At 40.5% G+C, this 20167-nt stretch overlaps 1 protein-coding gene across 8 annotated transcripts in view; it reads left to right on the top strand.

The window, feature by feature from the left end:
* RGPD4 (RANBP2 like and GRIP domain containing 4) overlaps positions 1-20167 on the top strand; it is a 38535-nt gene continuing 18368 nt past the window's right edge. For all 8 annotated transcript variants that reach the window (XM_083610312.1, XM_083610310.1, XM_083610311.1 and 5 more), the window contains exons 1-17: positions 1-326; positions 5970-6037; positions 6501-6612; positions 8058-8210; positions 8654-8884; positions 9789-9940; positions 10259-10451; positions 11659-11749; positions 12597-12806; positions 14033-14211; positions 14305-14480; positions 14772-14895; positions 15621-15782; positions 17233-17370; positions 17466-17612; positions 18113-18295; positions 18378-18461. In XM_083610312.1, the coding sequence (XP_083466438.1) occupies positions 252-326; positions 5970-6037; positions 6501-6612; positions 8058-8210; positions 8654-8884; positions 9789-9940; positions 10259-10451; positions 11659-11749; positions 12597-12806; positions 14033-14211; positions 14305-14480; positions 14772-14895; positions 15621-15782; positions 17233-17370; positions 17466-17612; positions 18113-18295; positions 18378-18461 (2478 nt within the window). In that variant the 5' untranslated portion in view covers positions 1-251. The remainder of the gene's footprint in view (positions 327-5969; positions 6038-6500; positions 6613-8057; positions 8211-8653; positions 8885-9788; positions 9941-10258; positions 10452-11658; positions 11750-12596; positions 12807-14032; positions 14212-14304; positions 14481-14771; positions 14896-15620; positions 15783-17232; positions 17371-17465; positions 17613-18112; positions 18296-18377; positions 18462-20167) is intronic.

The following is a 20167-nucleotide window of genomic DNA, read 5'->3' as shown; positions in this document are numbered from 1 at the left end:
TGACAGGACGTCACTTCCGATCTCTCCCTTTCCCCCCCTCGCTATTTCCGTCGCGAGGCCGCCGACGCCACAGCGGCGGCTGTTCTCTCTGCGCGAGCCGGCGCGTCGGCTAGCACGTCATTTCTCCTCGAGCGGCGTCGCCTCCTCGGACCGGCGCAGGCTTTGGGCTCCGCGCTCTCGTCCTCCCTCTTCGAGCCCGGGGAAGGAGCCTGAGGGGCCCGTTGGCGGCGGGCCCTCCTTCGCCCGCCACCATGTTGAGGCGCAGCAGGGCGGAAGTGGACCGTTATGTCTCCTCGCTGCAGGCCTCGGCCTCTTCGCCCAGGGAGGTGAGGCGCCTTCGTTTCGTTTCCCTTCCTTCCCCTTCCCCCCTCAAACCGATTTTGAGGGGAGTTCAGAGGCGACCCGCCATTGGTCCCCTTGGCTGTTTGTTTTGAGACTCTCCTCCAATGACTGGACGTGAGCCGGCGTCGGTTAAGGAGGGGAGGGAGTTAGTTTGGATTGGCAGCCGCCTCTCGCGCGTGAGGGACACGCGCCTCTCGGGGTTCGAGGGCGGGGGGGCTGGCCGGCTGGGATTAGGGCAGCGCCTGCTCGCGCGTTGGGCCTCCTGTTCCTTGGCTCCAGTGTAACAGAGGAGCATGTGGCATTGTGCCATGATGATTCTAAGGGGGCGGGGCTGTGCTAGGTGATGCAGCTTCACGAGTGGGGGGCTGGTGGGGGGGGAACCACCTTCCAGCCAAAGGGTCTTTCCTTCAAAGCCAGGGTCTGGTGGGGCCAGATGCAAAAGTGGGCGTAGTCAAAGGGGGCGTGTTCAGCTCAAATCAAGTATGAATCGAAAGCGGAGGCAATAGTACAGTTCCCTGTTTATTTGTTTGCTTTGTAACACAAAAACCCCCAATAAGAACTAATTTTTTTAAAAGTAAATCAATAAAAATACTTAACTGAGGTACTCCCCCCTGGCAACATAAATGCTGCCCCTTGTAACATAAATCCTGGCTATGTCCATGTTCTAACTAACAAAGTTACATCCCAGTCATGCAAAAGTAAGGGGTTTCTGTACCCTGCTAAACACACAAATATACACTCAGCCCTCCTAGGCAAGCAAGATGTAAGAGCAGAGTTGAAGGGCCTATTCCTGCCAGGTGAAAGCACTCAAGTGGCTTGGGAAGGGGTGTGGCCTGGGATGGTCCTGAGTGCCTGGAAGCGTTTCGTGCCTGCACAAATTCTGGAATTCACTCAACGCGGGGCTGCCCTTAAAGCTGTCCCAGAAACTCCAGCGGGTGCAGAATGCTGCAGCAAGGCTCCTCACAGGGTCTCTGCCATGGGAGCATATTCACCCAGTGCTTTTCCAGCTGCACTGGCTCCCGGTGGAGTACAGGGTCAGATTTAAGGTGCTGGTTTTGACCTTTAAAGCCCTTCACGGCGTAGGACCCTCGTACCTATGGGACCGTCTCTCCCGGTATGCTCCACGGAGGACCTTAAGGTCCATAAATAGCAACACTCTAGAGGTCCCAGGCCCTAAGGAAGTCAGATTAGCCTCAACCAGAGCCAGGGCCTTCTCAACACTCGCTCTGGCCTGGTGGAATGCTCTGTCTCATGAGACCAGGGCTCTGCGAGATCTGATTTCTTTCTGCAGGGCCTGTAAGACAAGAGTTGTTCCACCTGGCCTTTGGCTTAGAATCAGTTTGATTCCCTCCCCCTCTTTCTTTTTCCTTTCTCCCCCTGGGAAGAGGCTGCATCCTAATGTTTTAATGTTGTATTTTAATCTTGTTTTTTAAATTGTATTTTAATCAACTTGTTTTTATTATTGGTTGTTAGCCGCCCTGAGCCCGGTCTTGGCTGGGGAGGGCGGGGTATAAATAAAATTGATGATGATGATGATGATGATGATGAAGAAGAAGAAAAGCCAGTGTCTAATGCAAATTCTTCTGCTTTTTCTATTCGTAAAAAGACAGGCGCCATCTCCAGGCTTGTGCTTGGTAATCTTAATGTATGGTGGCTTTTCCATCTGACTTTCCTCCAGCTAATATATTGTGAACTTTCCAATGTAAACAGGCAGTTGTGGTTCGTGATCTGTCTGTGAACCAATATCTTAGGTGGAACCTCCTTCTGAGAAGACATATATAGAACTGCCCTCTTAACCCTGTAATCTTTTCACTGTGGCATCATATAGCACTCTTGCCAGCTGCCTCTGGGTGTGGTATAAACTTTATAAATGCTGGTTTAAAAATAGTTGGCATAAGGTTGCTCAACTTACCTTCTTAATGTTTTTTGCTTTAAAAATCCATTCACAATTACAGTGGCCAGTGGTTATTGTCCTCATTAAAAACAATGTTTTTTTCTTCCAACATATTTCATGTGAAGTAGCATTTGGTAATTGAACACTTAACCATGTGTTTGTGTATTTTAAAAATATTTCCTGCAGTTTTCTAGGTGCTACATCATGGATAATTTGATATTCCTATACTGAACTGTATAGTTTTTTTCCTCTCCCCCTCAAAAAAAACCCCCTAATGTTGCTTTGGTTAAGTTTCACTTCCCATTCTTCTTAGCAGTTGTGAGTCATGTCCTGGCAGGAATTGGAAGTTGTCCTTCCTAAATTCTAATTAAAAATCATTGCCTTTTCTTACTTGAGGTTTGTGGGATTATTATGGCAAAAAGCTTGAGATAGTCTAGTTTGTTTTTGTATTCTTTGATCTCTTGTCTCTCTGATAAAAGTATTTCTGCCTGAGATGGACATAAAACTAATTAATTTAGGACAAGGCACAGAAATAACTTTCTTTCATCAGGCAAATGGGGTATTCCCCTGATGGTACATATAATTGACAAGTTGCAGAAACTATTGAGCAGTTCTTCATATAGGTAGGCAATGCTATGGACAATTCAACTAAAGGGAATAAAAAAGAATCCCTGACCTAACATGAAAGTTGCATTTTGTTGTCTTGACTGTCTTAATGAAAGCATAGTTTCTGAGTATAGGAAGCTGCCATACATTTTGCTGTCACTCCCTTCTCTGAAACACCAAATTGACAGTTGTTACTTGTCAGCTTTGAATAATTCACATGGTGGTATATATATGATAGATTTTATGCTTATACAGAAAAAGGCTGTTACTGGGCCTTAGCAGATAATGGGTGCACTCTGCACTTAAAGTATTGAGCATGCTGCAGGAAGAAAATACAGGGTGACATTAGATGATCTCTTTTTCCTCCCCTGTGTACCCCCCAAATCTCCAGATGATCCACTAATCCCTAGAGCAGATTTTGAGGGCCAACAGAGAGCATAACCCTTGTTACATAAGTGGATACCCAGCATGGTTTTGACTCCAGAGTTCTGCTGCATTTGGCACAAAGCGTTAAGTTTTGCTCTAAATGCAAATTGCAGGAGGGACTACATTTCTGCCCTGGGTCCTGGCAGTTTGCAGCTCTGCTGGTTAGTGCTGCAAAGTTCACAATTTCTGCAAAGCCTAGTGTTTGTCACTGGTGCCATTAGCTGAAAGTTTCTATCAATATGAGGACCTCTTTCTTTGCCTTCCACTATAAATAGCCACCATTGAAAACAGCAACAAGTAGATACTCAGAATTAACAAGAGGTAAGGAAGCAAATGAACACCTCAATCTTAGTCATTGATTAGGCCTTGGCATCTACATATGGTGCTATTGAATAGGCCTTTGTCCTCAAAAGGCAATCAGTATGACTTATACTTGGCTATTTCATGGTTGCAAAATTTTTTATATATATAACCATTATTTAAGCATAGATTAGGTTAATTTGATTAGGCTGGTAATGGAGATGTAGTTGGCACATAACTTCCATCTTGGATCAGTGAATGTTCTTTGTCAGAGGACATCCAACCACCCAGGCCTTGACTGGTGAGGGAGGCAGTTTCAGGAACCCTCTTTGAACTTATTTTTTAAGAAATACTTTAGCATCTAGCTCAGCTCATTACAGTTGTTAAACAGCAGGTAGAACAATCATTATTACATGGTCTTCAAGATCCTCAGCAATTTTCTTTTTTTTTTTTTTTTTTTTTTTTTAAATAATATTTATTGAAGTTTCCAAAATACAGAAAGAGAAGAAAAGAAATTATGAAGATACATTCAGAACCTTATTTTCAAACATCCACTTTCTGGGACTCCCCCCTTCCCCCACCCCTACTGTATTCCCCTTTCATATTGTTGTTTCCACAAGTTCTATTTCTGATTTAAAGCACAATTTATATACCCCATTGTTCAAATTTAAATTTATACAAACCTTATGCAACACCCTTGATAAAAAAAAAGCAAAAGATCTCTCCCCATAGCCCACCCCCTTTTCTTTCCACAATGTCCCCCTTTTTTCCCATTAAAGTAAAAGCACACAGAATAAAAGTATAAAAAAATAAAAAATATATTAGAAAAAAGAAAACCAATTCAGAAAATAGTTGCAAGCCTTTGGATTCTAATTCTCCCTCCCCTTCCCCGGTTTAATTTCCCTTATCCTCCAATCTATGTTTCCAGCCTGGAAATCTTAAGTCCATCAATCCCATTTTTCCCCCAACTCCTTGCAGAATTATTTCCCATTTCTAGGATTACTTTCTTTAAAAATTAATTCCTAAATCTTTAAAAATGTCAAATTATAAAATTCCCCCCATTGTTCTTTCAAGGTTATAGTCCAGCTTCCTCTTGTTCCGCTGCTAAAACTTTCTTATTCAGAAGTTTAGTAACTCTACATGGGTTGTTGTTATTCAGGAACAAAAACTTGCGTTCAGTCCCTTCCTTCTTCAGTAAGGTATTCTGTTGTCTCCTTTTAGTCTAAACACCCTGTAGACAAGATTCAGTTTCCGTTTTGCAGCTTTCCCAGGAGATAACCAGTTCTGTGAAATTCCGGAGTGTTGTATTTTTCCCGGCTTACGCCCATCTTTGTAATGTCCCGAAACTCCTCTAGGGGGGTTGTTGTAACTTTGTTTCCAAAAATCCGATTGTTCTCCGTATTTTCGCCATTTTGTATTCAAGTCTTAACAAATTATATCAAGTTGTAACAAATTTGACCAGCAAGGTCCTTGTAATAAAATCCTCTTTAATATTCCGACTTTGACAGCTACTTTGACAGCTGTCAAAATCACCGGCTCTTTTCACCAGGCTCACTCCTCAATCGCCCCGGTTCCCAGGGAGGGGGGTGCATTTTCCTTCTCCTTCAATTCTTCCTCCAGCACAATTCTTGTACTTTCCCATCATGGAATTCTTAATTTAGCAAAGATACCGTTCTTTTTGGGCCTTGGCTTCCCAATCCTTGTTTTAAAATGTCTACAATAGGGAGGGGGACTGACTTCCTTTTTAGATCCCCCCCCGCTCGTCTCAAATCCCAAAAATTTTTCTTCTTTTAAACCCGATTTCCAATTTACTCACGGGTTGTTGTTAAAAGTCCAAATTCTCAATGGAAGAAGTCAGCGCTCTCCGCCGGATGGCATGCGGCTTCGCTCGGCAGGGATGGCAGAGGACTCAAAGCACCACGCTTCTCCCCGGCACCCGATCCGTAGCCTTTAAAAAGGCTCCTTCACGAGTCGGGAGGGCGCTAGCGGTGCTAGCCGAGTCTCCAAGTCCACGGCCCCCGTGGCCGTGGTTTCTAAGGGTCCCCGCATCGCCGGTGCGGTAAAACCCAGCCCCTGCCGAGCCGGCTCCCTCCGGAGCTCGGAGGGAGTCCGCCATTCGGCGATGGCGCCAACCCGGAAGTGCCTCAGCAATTTTCAAGTGGTCTGAGGGGTAGGAGTTTGGGAATCACTGATCTAGAGGCTTGCTGTGGTTCATTCCTGTCACTGGACAATAACTTATTGTGATGAATTAAATGCTTAGAAAGAGGCTTGGAAACAGCTCTTTCTCACTCTAGCATTGTAAATACTTAGGATAGAGTTATGCAGATAAAATTCTGGCTCTTCAATGACCAAACTGTAAGTGAATTACTATCAGCATTAACAAAAGTATTTTTCTCTCTAGAAATCCATGAAAGGATTCTTTTTTGCTAAGCTGTATTATGAAACAAAGGAATATGAATTGGCTAAAAGGTAATACAAAATATTATTCTTTAATTATTCCAATGATTTATTTTACTCTGATTCAGAATAACTTGTGTTTGGTTAATTGTTTGAGAGAACTCTGCATGATGAGTGTTGATAGGCTTATACTAACCATCCCCAACTTGCTGTTCTCCAGATGTTTTGGCTGCAGCTGATAAGGCTGAAGATCAAAACATCCAGAAGGCACCGGGTTGGAGAACGCTGGCTTTTACTAATCATATATAATTATTTTCAGGTTTTATATTGTTCCATGTAGAACTAACATTGGCAGTTGCTTCATAACCAAGTACTGTGGTTTTTCCATTGTTAAATTAAATATGCCAATCTTGGGGCTCCTAATTCACATTTATAGCTGACTATCAAATGCATTGACATCACCTTCGTCTATTCTGGAGTGATATCATTAGTCATTGATGGCTGCTATGTTAACTTGCTGTGCTGTTTTTTAAAGGTACATATCTACATATCTCAGTGTCCAAGAAAGAGATCCCAAGGCACACAAATTCTTGGGACAACTCTATGAAGCTGAAGAAAACATAGAGAAAGCTGTAGGTTGTTATAAGGTAAAAAAAATGCTTCTACATTTTGCCTACATTATTGTTTCTAGAGGCTGTTGTATATGAAATATTTACTCAGATGTATTTTATTTTGCTAGAGCATATTTTGGAATGCTATGAAATATTTTTAAAGTGTTGCTGCCTTGGCTATAATTAAACAATAGAATTACCAAATGTCAGTCCCACAAAAACTTCTGTTGCCTCCCAAAAAGTATTTGTTTTGAGCATGGGTAAAGCATGGTTGTAGAGCAGCCACCAAGACTGTCCCTTACAAGATGTAATTCTATTCCATGGCGGGGGAGGGTTCCCTGGGTAACAATATTCCCACCTCAGATTGCCACACAGAGAGTTGGCAAAATAATTTGAGTGATTCTGAAACACTTAACAGGTCATTTAGGTTGCTACATTATGTTCAGTGGTATCGAAAGATAGCCCAATTGGGTCTGTCAGGTCAATATAGTGAGGGGAACTTCCTGTTGATTCCTGAAGCATGAAATGTTGACCAGATGACTGTTGGTTATAATGCTGAGCTTCTCTTTGTTCTTAAATAGACCTTAGAGTTTCATAAACTTTCTTTTTTCTGGAAAGCACAGAACCAAACAGAAGAAATATTTTACACACACACACACACACACACACACACACACACACTTGGCATATCATCTGAGCTGGGCTGTCAAGCAGCAGGAAGTTATAGCAATCAACTTCTCATGTAAGCTTCAGGAAATATTAGCTCTTCCATAATCTGAGCTAGGATCTCAACCTGATTTTTTTCCTATCCCACCTTGGCACATAGGCTACTATGCCTTACTATGTGTTCTAAGCTTAATGAAATTCTACTTTAATAATGAAGTTTGGAGTAGGTGACAGGAATCCTGCTCAGCTGGCCTTTTGTGATGGGTTCCCCTATAGCTTTCAGAACTAATGAAAGGAATTCAGTGCTGTCTTCTAAGTGATAGAATCACAGTATGGAATTTAGCCACATCTTGACTTGTCAGCTTGGGAAATGCTCAGACTGTGTTGTGGTACAGGGCAACTTGGCAAGGAAAAACAACACTTCTGTGAATCATGTTTCTGTTCTGTACAAATACTTAATGCTCTTGTGATATTTCATAAGCATAGCATCATTCTCTAATGCTAAAGCATGCCACACCTGTCTAGAAGGCTTTCCCTTTCTTGGTCCTTTGTGAATGCTGTGTTTATGAAGTGGGGAAGGCTGCACTAATCTACAGAAGTGTGGTAACAAAGTAGTCACCTGCATCTCTTCCATCATTCTTCTGCACCTGAGTAGCATTGCAAATAAGGCAATGAAGTGATCTTCTTGAACAGCTGTATAAGCCTCTTTAACTTGGTTTATGTGTTCTGGTAGTCTATATTGCAACATTTTGCATCACAGAAAAACAGAATTAAACTATATATACGGTACTACTTCTTTTCAATTGTGGCTTTAGCGTTCAGTGGAGTTGAACCCAACACAGAAAGACCTTGTATTGAAGATTGCAGAGCTGCTGTGCAGTAATGATATTACTGATGGAAGAGCAAAATACTGGGTTGACAGAGCAGCCAAGCTTTTTCCTGGAAGCCCTTCAGTTTTTCGACTAAAGGTAACCTTCACCCCCCCAACCTACCTTGAGTATTGTCACAGCTTACAGAATAAACCTGGGCACAATTTGGACACAATCTTCACATGAAATTGCCAGTATGAAAAGTTTGGCAATAACTTAGTAGTTGTAACTTTGTTAATACCTGCTGTTTTCTGAGGCTTCTCAAAAAAAGTAGAAACCTGATAACATGTAACACTTCCTTTCATAGTTAAGAAACTCCTGATTATTATTTTTAAAGCCCCCCTCAAAGAAACTGCAATGCATTTTCAGATATGTAGTGGATTCAGATGTTTATTGCTATATTGTCTCAAAACTAGCTCGCTTATGCAGTGCAGTTTTTATATAAAGAAGCAATAAGAATGATGTTATTCCTTGAGAATGATTGAAAGCCTTCTGTTTAAATAAATAAATATAAAATGTCAACCCTTTTATCTTTACTGTAGGAGAGTCTGGTGGATTGCAAGAGTGAGACTGGGTGGAACCAGCTTCTTGATTTGATCCAGTCAGAATTGTGTGCCAGACCTGATGATGTTTATGTTAACATCCGATTAGTGAAGCTGTACTTATCAAACAAAAACCTTGCAGCTGCTGTGGCACACTGTCAGGAAGCAGAGAAAAAAATCCCATTGCAGTCAAGCTTGGAATGGTGTTCGTGTGTTGTACATACACTTAAGGTTTGTTTAATTATATTTGTCTTGTAAAAATACTTATTTTTGTAATTTCCTATAGAAACTACTATAGTAACTTCAAGTGAAGACTAAACTTGCTTTATTAATTGGATCCAGTTGCATGACAGAACTTACTTTTGATCAGAGTTTGAGCAAGCAAATAACATTATAACAAGCAGGTCTACAAAGGCCTACAATATGCTTTTACTGGATTTTATCTACAAATACCCCTCGTGTGTAAGGTGTCTTCAGCCCCTAGAAAAGCCATTTCACATTTGACTAAGCATTTATAAGAAACATTGAGACAAAGTCAAAAGCTGTTCTTTCAAGTGCACAACCTTGCGAGAAGCCTGAGAACTACACTAGAATCTACCTATGGTAGGACTGTATGAACTCATGCAAGTACCTGTGGAACAGCCCTAAAAAAGCTTCCTTCTGCTCAGGATTTTGCCTTGCTAAAATATAGTGGGTCACCCCAGTGATCTAGAACATGGACAACACATGGAGGTGTTCAGGGCCTTCTGCAGTGCATGAAGCAGACTGGCATATTTTTGTCCTGCCACTCAAACCTCACTCTTCGGAGGGCATGTGCAAAATCCTGAAAAGTTCTTCCTTCTCAGCATTTTGCACAGACCCTCAGCTCTTTCATTGCTACTTTTGGAGTCCACTGAAGTAATGATGCTCAGTTGGTGTCTTAAAAGATAGCTTAAAATATCGCTGATAAAGCTGCTAAAAATAAAATCCTCACAGTCTACATGGAATAAGATTTTTGCTTTATATAATTTTGGGCTGCTGAATTTCAGTAGAGAATGAGTTAACAAAGTAGGGTCTGATCTTGCTTAATAAAACACATTAGAGATCTGGTGGCTGACTAAACAAAATATTTTTTTAATTTTAATTTTTTCCCTAGGAATATCTTGACTCTCCACAGGAGTTGGAATCCAATAAACCTAACGAGCAAAAGACTAGATCCCGTCGGGATCTTTTGTTGGCTTATTCAAATCTGGTCGTAATGACACTTTCGAACAGAGGTGTAGAAGAAAGCAGAGAATCCCTCCAAAGGTATCTGTTCAATTCAGAATGCTTCTAAATGATAGCCTCTTGATGAAATGCCCCCATTTTTGTATTGTGAAATGTCCTTGCTTTTGTATTGTGTCCGCATGAAAGCCCCTTATTTCAGTTGAATGTTTTATTAGTTGCTTTCATGTGCTGCTTTTTGCACATTTGCAGTGTATATATGTGTCATGTATGGCGGAGGAACAATAAGCAGGAGCCACTAGTAAAGAAACCAGCCAAAAGTATTTACTGGTGTTGCTGTTTCTGTAACAGTACTTTGTTGAACCGTGAAACTACTGTTATTAATGAACACTTGTCTTATAGCTTTGATCATGCACTCCATTCAGTGAAACCTCATGCAGCTGGAGGTGATGAACTTTCTGTAACTTTCCTGGAAATGAAAGGCCACTTCTACATGCATGCTGGAACTCTGCTGTTGAAAATGGCCCAGGAAAGTGAAATGCAGTGGAGAGCTGTTTCGGAATTGGCAGCTTTATGTTACCTTCTAGCTTTTCAGGTAAGTTCTTCTCAAGTAACATGTTGCCCTCAATCATTTATAGTATTTGTGCTGTAGATTTCAGTGTTAAAGGTGCCAAGGTGTATTTGTATATGCATTATACTGCAGGGGGGTGAAATTTGTTCTGTTCGTGCTTTTTAATTTTTTTTTTTTTTGAAGTACAAAATCAAAATGGAATGCTTTTCAGTAGAATTGAATATCTAGAGGTAAAAGGAAATAAGTATGTGTGAAATCAGGACGAATCTGCTGTCTACAGATAATTTAGCCCAGCAAATTAATTTTGCTGTGCACCTTTGGCTTTCGTGAGAAGCCAACACATTGTATCCCAGTATACCGTACTATTGCCTAATTCTTGTTTGGAGAATAGTGTGGTTCAATGTGGCTGCTGCCTGGATGTACACACATCCTCTTCTGGCCCCTTTACTAAACTAGCTGCATTGTGTGCCATTATGGCAATGCACTAATTGAAGTTTTAAATGTTTGATATTTTATTCTGTTTAATATTCTGTTGGGAGCCACCCAGAGTGGCTGGGGAAACCCAGCCAGATGGGCGCTGTATAAATAATAAATAATTATTTATTATTATTTTTTATTTATACATACAAATATATATCTGTGATAATTAGGATGCTTTTCATTGCTTTGACAGATTCTATCATCCTCTTATGCTAGTTTTCTCTCAAGCCAAAGGGTAGAGTCCCTAGCCCTGCCTTCCCAAATCTGGTGCCCATCAGATTTTTTATTTTATTACAATTTGCATCATCTGTGATCACTAGCCATGTCTAGGACTGATAGGAATTGTAGTCCAAAACATTTGGAGGCCAACAGATTGGGTGAGGCTACTCTGGACTCTCTAAAAGTTAGCTCTATCAAATAATTACTATTGGATTGTTCTTAAATGACCTTCCACCACCATATTTTGATGAGTAAAAGCAAGACTTGCAGTTCAAAATACTATTCCTTTCCCTTCATTTCTTGAGAAAGAAGCAGTAAGTCTGTATTCATTCAACTTGTCCTTGGCATAGAGCAATATAGAGTCAAAAAATGTTCAGCTTGGCACTTTGGACAGAAATGTAATGTAAAATTTATGATTGTACTAGACATGATTTCTACACTTCACAGAAATCGATTTTATTCTTAAGCTTAGTATTGTTATAATATATTTCACTGCAGAGCGAATTCTTTACACTTGTCTAATCTCTACCAGGTTCCTAGACCAAAGTCAAAACTAATAAAAGGCGATCAAGCTGAACAAGAGAAGTTGGAAATGTTAGCCTGTGATCGACAGAGCCAGTCTGGTAATAATATTAAAAATCAGATCTCATTTTAAAATCAAAGCTGTGGACATCTAGTAACAATTCTAAAGCAGCGTGTAGAGACTTCACTCAGTTGAAATTAAAAGTAACAAACCTTTAACAGGCAATGCTAAGAATTCAAAGCATAATGTGGGTTTGTAAAGAATGGAAGCGCTAGAGGCCTCAGCATAACTTTTCATTTTGTCCTCTTGACTAAGATTCATTTTCTGCCTTCTGAGTCTTCAAACCTACAGTTATTTCCCCTTTGAGCAGAACGTTTTAAATTTAAGAACTTAACTCTTTGGGTGGTATTCAACAAAGTACTTTCACTAGCACAAGGATTTCTGCTTGTACTGTACAACGCAACTTCCCCTCTTTCTCCCCCCATATGCCTCACACCCTCCCCAGATCTGCCCCAGAAGGTTGAAGGAATCCCAGAATAGATTTAGCAGGGCATGGAAGGGAAGTTCTGTTGTGTGGCCAAAGTTCTTGTACCAGCGGAACTACTTCATTCAATACTGCCCTCTGAACTCAAGTTATGGACTTGACAAATTTATTCAAGGGGTTGTATCTTCCAAAGTATTTTCACTTGCACAAGGACTTTCATTTGCTCAGTGGAGTGTTGCCGCCTCCTCCTCTCCCTAGATGCTCCCCAAATTTGTTCTGGGGGTTCCTACAACGCTCTGGAGCAGATTTTATGTGGGGGGGCTGTCCCGGGGGGGTGACTTTCATTGTGCAGGCTGAAGTCCTTGCATAAATTGAACAACTTCATTGGATACATGATATTTGGTGTATATTTGCCAAATAGAAACTTGACTTTTGGTTAATCATGTATCTTTTACCTTTTCAGGACATATGCTGCTAAACCTAAGCCGTAGGAAGCAGGATTTTTTCAAGGAGATTGTTGAATCATTTGCAAACAAGAGTGGACAGTCTGCCTTAATTGATGCACTATTTGGGAGTGGTTCTTCTACAGAGAATTCCTTTCTTGGCACAGATGATATCAGAAATGTTGGTGTGCAAGTACCAGAATATGGAGAACTAGCTAGATACGATATTGGTAAGAAGATTGGTTTATTTATTTATTTTATATTATAAATTCATTGCATATTATGAAATAGATACACATACAGCATGATACTTCAAGATTAAAAACACTGGAAGAAGCAGGTGAATTTAAATACTAGCTCATGAAAAGATATCAAAGTGGACTGGGGAACATTTTTTGCACCAGTGACCATATCTTAATCTGCCCCCCCCCCGACCAAATTTGACAGGAGGGGAAGTATTCTACCTGCCAGTAATGGGGGGGGGGGGGTCACATGATTGGCAGATAAGTTGCCCTGGCCATATGTCTAAATTCCTTGCAGTCTCTGCTGTCCTGTTTGAGCATGGGAGAGCAGGAAATTCATTTGGAAGCAAGTGCCTATTTCTTTGTTGTGTGATCGAGAGGTCTGTCCAAGCCAGTGTCTATAAAGCAGGCATTAGCTCTAGCAGGGATTGCTGCATTGTGCAGCAACAAGGAAAAAAGCAGGGCATTCTAGCTTTTGCTGCTCCACACAAAAGCAAGGAGACGTTTGTTTGTTTGTTTGTTTGTTTGTTTGTTTGTTTGTTTGTTTGTTTGTTTGTTTTGGAAAGCCCAGGTCATGATGATGCTTTTTGGAGGTTGAAGAGATCAGTGCAGTTTGGGTTTTCCAAGAGGGTCTCACCCATCAGTTTATATCACCAGTTATGTCAGCTGATTGATGGATGAGCACGGTTTGGAAAGATGACCTTGCAGGCCAAATGGAACCCCCTGATGGGTCCAGATTGACTCATGGACTGGAGTTCCCCCACCCCTCATTTAAACGAACTCACTTTTTCAAGTGTACCATTTTACATATAAGGGTATGCTTTGATTATCAAAGCAGTTTGCATAACTTAAGATGCTAAATACTCTGACTAGTTGTATTTAGAAGCGGTAATGAATAATGGCTTATGTACCATAGTAGATGGTGTTTATGTTTCTGTCATTCTAAACAGAATACTTGTGGACAGGTCTGTAGCAATCTAAATAGCCAGTGGAGCCTCAGTAACTGGCGAAACTGCATTGGAAACTGCTACTGAGCTATGTTTTGAACACCCGCTTTGTACAGGATGTGAGCTGAGGCATTGATTCACATTTTTAACTGTTTTGGAATTAACATGAGATGATATTAACATGAGATGATGGCTTGCTTACTGTCTTCTGCTGTCGTACCACACAGTTGCATCTTTAGAAATGAACCAGCACTTTCTTGTTGTTAGGTGCCATTAGAGCCCACAGTGGTAGTCTCCAACACCTCATATGGCTTGGTCTGCAGTGGAAATCCATATCACCCCTGCAAACCTTTCGCAAATGGTTGAAGCAACTTTTCCACTTGCCTCAGGAAACATCCAGACTTGAGACCAATGCTCCTGAATCGATTTGCATGTTGGACCTTGAAGTAAGGAAATGCTTCCAGCATTAATTTCTACCACAATTTGAGTTAATAAAACAATTTATTGTATAACTTAAAATATGTGTGTTTGCAAAACAGGTATTTCTGCTTGGGGTGATATTTACCTGTCATTTGCAATTGGAAGAGAAATTTAATACCAAGTACACTGTGCACCAGCCTCAATTCCTACCACTACCAGTATGCAAGCAACTTTGTACGGAGAGGCAGAGGGCCTGGTGGGATGCTGTTTATGCTCTTGTTCACAAACAAACTGTGTAAGTATGACTTTTTTTGGTTATGGTAGTCATCCTTACAATAGACATGTGGCTGTCGACTACATATAGCAGCTTTTAATGCCCATTTCTCATGCTGAAGGATTATATATATGACAGCTTGTGTGAAATGGCTGGCTTTTATATATTTACAAGAAAACTTTTTTGATCCTTTGTCTTTTGGGTTAAGAATGGACTTTATAACTTTTAGTCTATAGATAATCAAGCAGAAACTGGTAATTGAGAACTACATTATGCAGCTGACGCATTTCTGTTGCACACGTTACTTTTCAGGTCCGGGACAGCAGCAAAAGTGAGGCTTCTAGTCCAACATGAAATAAGCATCCTCAGAGCCTTAGGTAAACATGGTCTTCAGCCAGCTCTGATCGTGCACTGGGCAAAAAGTCTCCTTAAAACAGTAAGTAAGAAGATGCCATTTTCAATAAATTTGAAGCTATAAAGTTAATTTCTTAACCTTGTATGATCCATGCAGCCTATTGCAGGTATTTAGATTATATGTGGGGAGAGAAGTCTGGAATGTAATTGCCACCACCTTTTAAAACACCAGTGGAAAACCTCTGGCCCTGCCTAAATGACTTAAGCTCCAGATATCTGAAAGACCATCTCCATCTCTACTAACTTTCTCTAGTGTTAAGGTCTCCAGGGGAGAATCTCTTGGTAATTGTTGCCTTCAGAGGTTTAGGGAATGGTGGCCCAAGAGAGGGCTTTCTCTGTGGCAGACCCTAAATTATGGGACTTCCTCCCCATCATTGTGTCTAGCATCTTCATTGTATAGTTTTTGCTGTATGCTGAAGATACAGCTCTTTACCCTGGCCTTTGGCAGTTAAGGTATTTTGTTTTGTAAATTATTCAATGAATTGTTTCATTTGTCTTATAATTGTGACTGTTTTACCAGCTTTTATAATTGTATATTCTGTTGTCATAATCCACCCTGTAACCTTCCAGTGATGGGTGGGTATGAAATCTAATAAATCATAAATAAATGCAACACTTGCATGTTCAGCTGGAATTCTGAATGTTAATAGAGAAATGTGAAATAGTGTCATCAGGGTTATCATTGATATATACAAATGATTTACTGAGTTTAACATTAAAAATAACTCAAATTATGTTACTTCACAGGGTTGCAGTCTTAATTCTTTCTATGACCAAAGAGATTACATTGGACGAAGTGTTTATTACTGGAAGAAAGTTTTGCCAATGCTTGAGACAATCAAGAAGAAGAGAAGCATTCCTGAACCAATTAACCCATTGTTCAATCACTTTCATAGTGAAGATATTCAGGTAATAAGGCAGCTCAAATCTTCCTATGGTAGTCCTTATATTTCTAAATGCTTTTGGGGTCTTATCTGCAGTTTCTTACTTTGATGCATAATTCTTGTTGCCGCTTCTCCTCTCTCAACCCCACCTCCATAAGCGGTTACTGTTTACATTCCAACTCTGGCAACAACAAAAAAGCTACTTGCCAACTCTTGAACCACCAGCAGATTTGTCTGCTTCCACCATTAGCGTACTTTGAGACCCACACATTTGGAATTGGTCCAGTCTTCCTTCATAAGCCACAAATGTTAATTATGTGCTGGTAGCATAATTTGTCTGCTAGCTAGGTGTTGCTCAAAATTTTATTTTATTTTATTTGGAAAGTGGAACTTAACTGATCTCCCTGTTTGACTTGGATGTCATGCAGTCATCAAACACAGCACATGATGGGTCTTAACATAATGAAATATGAGAGGTTACTGAGATATGGATCATAGCAGTTAATTCTCCAGAAGAGTGGAAACACCTAGGTCACAGTTGCTATCTGAACCTACAGGAAGAACATAATAGCCCTGCTGAATCAGACCAAAGACCCATCTTATCCAACATCCTGTTCTCACGGTGGCCAACTAGATGCCTATGGGAAGCATGCAAGCAGCGCCTGAGTGTAACATCACTCACTCCATTTATGATACCCAGCCGCTGATATTCAGGGACATACTGCCTCCAGCAGTGGTGGTAGAACATCTCCATTGTGGCTAGTAGCCATTGGTAGCCTTTTTCTCCATATATTGGAGCTAGATGGTGTCCAGGAACTCAGCCCTTGGCTGGAAACATGATTATTCAGAGAAATTTTGACCCCATTCAGAATGAGCAGAATCTTCTTTCCCAGGTCCACAGAGTTGCCTCTCTTGTTGACAGCGCGTCTCCCAGCTGTCCCCGGACCTGATCTCAAGGCGGGCGGCGGGGAGAAGAGCGCTTCTCCCCGCTGCCGGCACCACAAGCGCCTGGGGGGGGAAATAATTTTTTTTCCCTTTATTTCCCCCCCAAAAAACTTGATGCGTCCTATGGGCCGGTGCGTCCTATGGGGCGAAAAATACGGTACCTTATCTAGCTAGACACATAAACTTAATCTGTTAGAAGTATCTGTTAGAACGTATCCTATGTTTATCTACATGCATACTATTATTATAAATATAAAAGCACATGTGTATTGTAGAAACAGTTTGTCAGATATTACATATGTGTTCCATACACACGTTTCAGTATGTTTTCTGCAAACGTATTTCTGTCACTGGAATTGTATAACTTGAAAATCTGGTTATCATCTTGGACAAAGTAAGTAGTAGTTCCTCCCTTGAAAAGGGCAAAACTTTTACACAATTGTAAATCATTAAATTGTGTAAATTGTGTAAATTATTTTGTACCAAAACATTTCTTTATATAAAACTAATTAATAAACCTTCTTTTTAAGGTTTCCCAGGTTGGTGTATATCAAGAAGAGGCACACATAGCATTTGCTATTTTGGATTCTGTGGATGGAAAAACAGACGATGCTATGCAAGCATTTGAAGCTATTAAAAATGTTGTCTCATATTGGAATCTTGCTCTAGTAAGTCTTACATTCCTTCAGGGGATTCCCCTGCCCTAACTGCATGCACACTTAATAAGTTGAATTCTCAACTGACTCCTTCTTCTCTTGGATAGATTTTCCAGAGGAAAGCTGAAGAGATAGAGAATGATGGTCTGTCATTAGAAGAGCAAGAAGAATACAGAAATCTTCTGAAAAAGAGTAGAGACTACCTCATAAAAATTATAGATGAAAGCAGCAGCGATACTTCAGTCACTGAAAAGGTTTAAAATGTGTTTTTTAAAAAAAAAAACTGCTAGGAAAATCTATACAGGAAAAAAGCATTTGTCAGATTATATGTCTAGATTTATAATACTTGGTTTAATAGTAAATCTACTAGAAATGTAGTAGAATTTAGTGGCTCTAAAGCAAACATTTGAGTATGGGTAGCTAAGAATTAAAACTTGTTCGGATGCAAAAATTCTATGCAGACTTTTTGGTGCTAGTGACCATTTTCTGTTTAATTAGTGAAATACAGAGTGTTGTATCCAGTGTTGCTTGAGCAGAGTTTTACTTGCACACCAGGACTTTGTCCTGTCACAAAAATTTGCTCTGGAGGGAGAGGTAGAACTCTGCCAAAAGAGCAGAATAGCAGCCCTAGATGCAACCCAGACTTCTGAAACCAATAATTTGTAAACCTGGGAAGAATATGCAGTTCATTAATGTAACCATGTATATATTTAAACTCACCCTAAATTCACACACTCTTTAATTTTCGTCCTAGTTACCTGTATCCATAGAGACAGTTAAGGAGATGCTGGAAAGTATAATTCAAGAACTTGGAATCAATGGTGAAGAAAGGAGTCTTATCCTAAACAATGATTTGAGCCAACCAGTGGAGACGGAAATTAAACATTCTACCCCATCGCCCACAAAATTCTCTCTGTCTCCAAGTAAAAGCTACAAGGTATAGCAAACAAATATGTTTTTGTTGTTAAAATCTCTATTATGTTTCAGTTGGTCTAATCACCTAACTATTGTTCTTTCAGTTCTCGCCCAAAACTCCTCCTCGCTGGGCAGAGGATCAAAAATCACTACTTAAGATGATCTGTCAGCAAGTAGAATCCATAAAGGTAAATAAGAGCACTGCTGTGTATGTTCTGTACCTCACTCTGGGGATAGATGTGATTTATTCAGCTTAGATAATCGAAGTCAGGAGGGATAAGTCAAGTGTTCAAGAAGATCCTATCCAAATAATTATACTTCCAGAGTAATCATGCTTATGAGCAGTGTGATTAATTTAAGACAAAGTGCTGATTTTAACATTGGCAATCTAGACTGTCTTTTACTTTGAGTTATTCAGCAGGCAGCAAACAAATGCATTCATAGAAGTAGTCATTCTTGCATAGGCAGGTTTAATTTCTATTGCTGAAAATACAATTACTATAAAAATGACTGACGTATGATTATTTTCTGGAAGGTGGTATATGCAAGTTCAAAAATAAAAAATAAAACTTAACGGTAATCTACAAATATGTGAAATGATGTCCAGATTTCCCTTCTCCCACCCTGTGACCCACCCCCTAAAAATCTTCTTTGGTGGGTTGGGGAACCCTCTGAAGTAGCCGGTGAGGAGTTCAGGGGCTGCAAGGGGAAGGGAAGAAGGGGAAATTCCATTGTGTCTGCTGGCACAACTTTTTCTCATGTCCATGTATCAGAACAGAATTAACCCCAACACTAAAGCAAAGTAAACTGTAGTAGAAACAACGTAATAAGCTTATAGCAGCAGCAGACTAGAAAGGTCTTGCTAGTTTGATTCAAGTTAGCTAAAGTACAGTTGTGGAATCTTGTTGCAAAGCAGCCTATTGTGACATCAGTAAGTTTCCTCTACTAGAGAGTGGGGGAAAGACTCCTGGCCATTTTTGATTGAGAGAAGACTGATAATTTGTACAAATTTTCATTAACACTAAAATACTAAACTCATTAAGGAATAAAGACCACTGTTTTGAGTAAACATGGTTATGTGTGTGCTGTAAGAAATAAGTAATAGCAAAGACTATACTTCATGCCTTTTTATACTCCAGAAGGTTTTAAGACTAAAAAAGCAATAAAATCAAAATTTGGACTGTTCGGAATATATTTTATTTCTGTAACTGCCTTACTTTGCACACAACTGCTCCTTGCTCAGTTAACCTTTCAGCAGTAGTCAGTTCATGGTTCATTTTCAGTCATTGCCATCATCACTGCTACTAACTCAGATCTCATTCCCCAAATGCTAATAACACCATCCTCACACAAGAGGGAGGTACTGGCATACTTGCAGAAGTGCAAAGAATCTCTAGGGAAAAAATCCTTAAGTGATTATTGAGCATTCTTAGTAGCCAGAGAATATTGAATCATTGCAGGGACGGGAAATAGAGGAGGGGGCTGAGACAGACCTCACTGGCAGTGAAAGTGTGTGTTGCTGTGGTGGCCCTAGAGGTATCAAAACACTGTTGATCAGTGGATAAGACAGGCTAACAGAAAAGCAAAGGACAAAGAGCTGGTAAGGAGGAGAGTGAAAAGGTTGGCTGTGCTTTTTCTTCCCTTATACCTTGGAAGTTGAACAGCTTAATTCCCGAACGTTTTGGCTCCCTAACGTCGCAAACCTAGAAGTGACTGTTCTGGTTTGCGAACTATTTTTAGAAGCCAAACGTCTGACGGGGCTTCTGCAGCTTGCAATTGGCTGCAGGAGCTTCCTGAAACCAATCAGAAGCCGTGCTTTGGTTTCCGAACGTTTTGGAAGTCGAATGGACTTCCGGAATGGATTCCGTTTGACTTCCAAGGTACAACTGTACTT

The sequence above is a fragment of the Podarcis filfolensis genome (genome assembly GCF_964270895.1).
Source record: "Podarcis filfolensis genome assembly, chromosome: 4".
Lineage (NCBI taxonomy): Eukaryota > Metazoa > Chordata > Lepidosauria > Squamata > Lacertidae > Podarcis > Podarcis filfolensis.
This window is presented reverse-complemented; position numbering and strand designations above follow the sequence as displayed.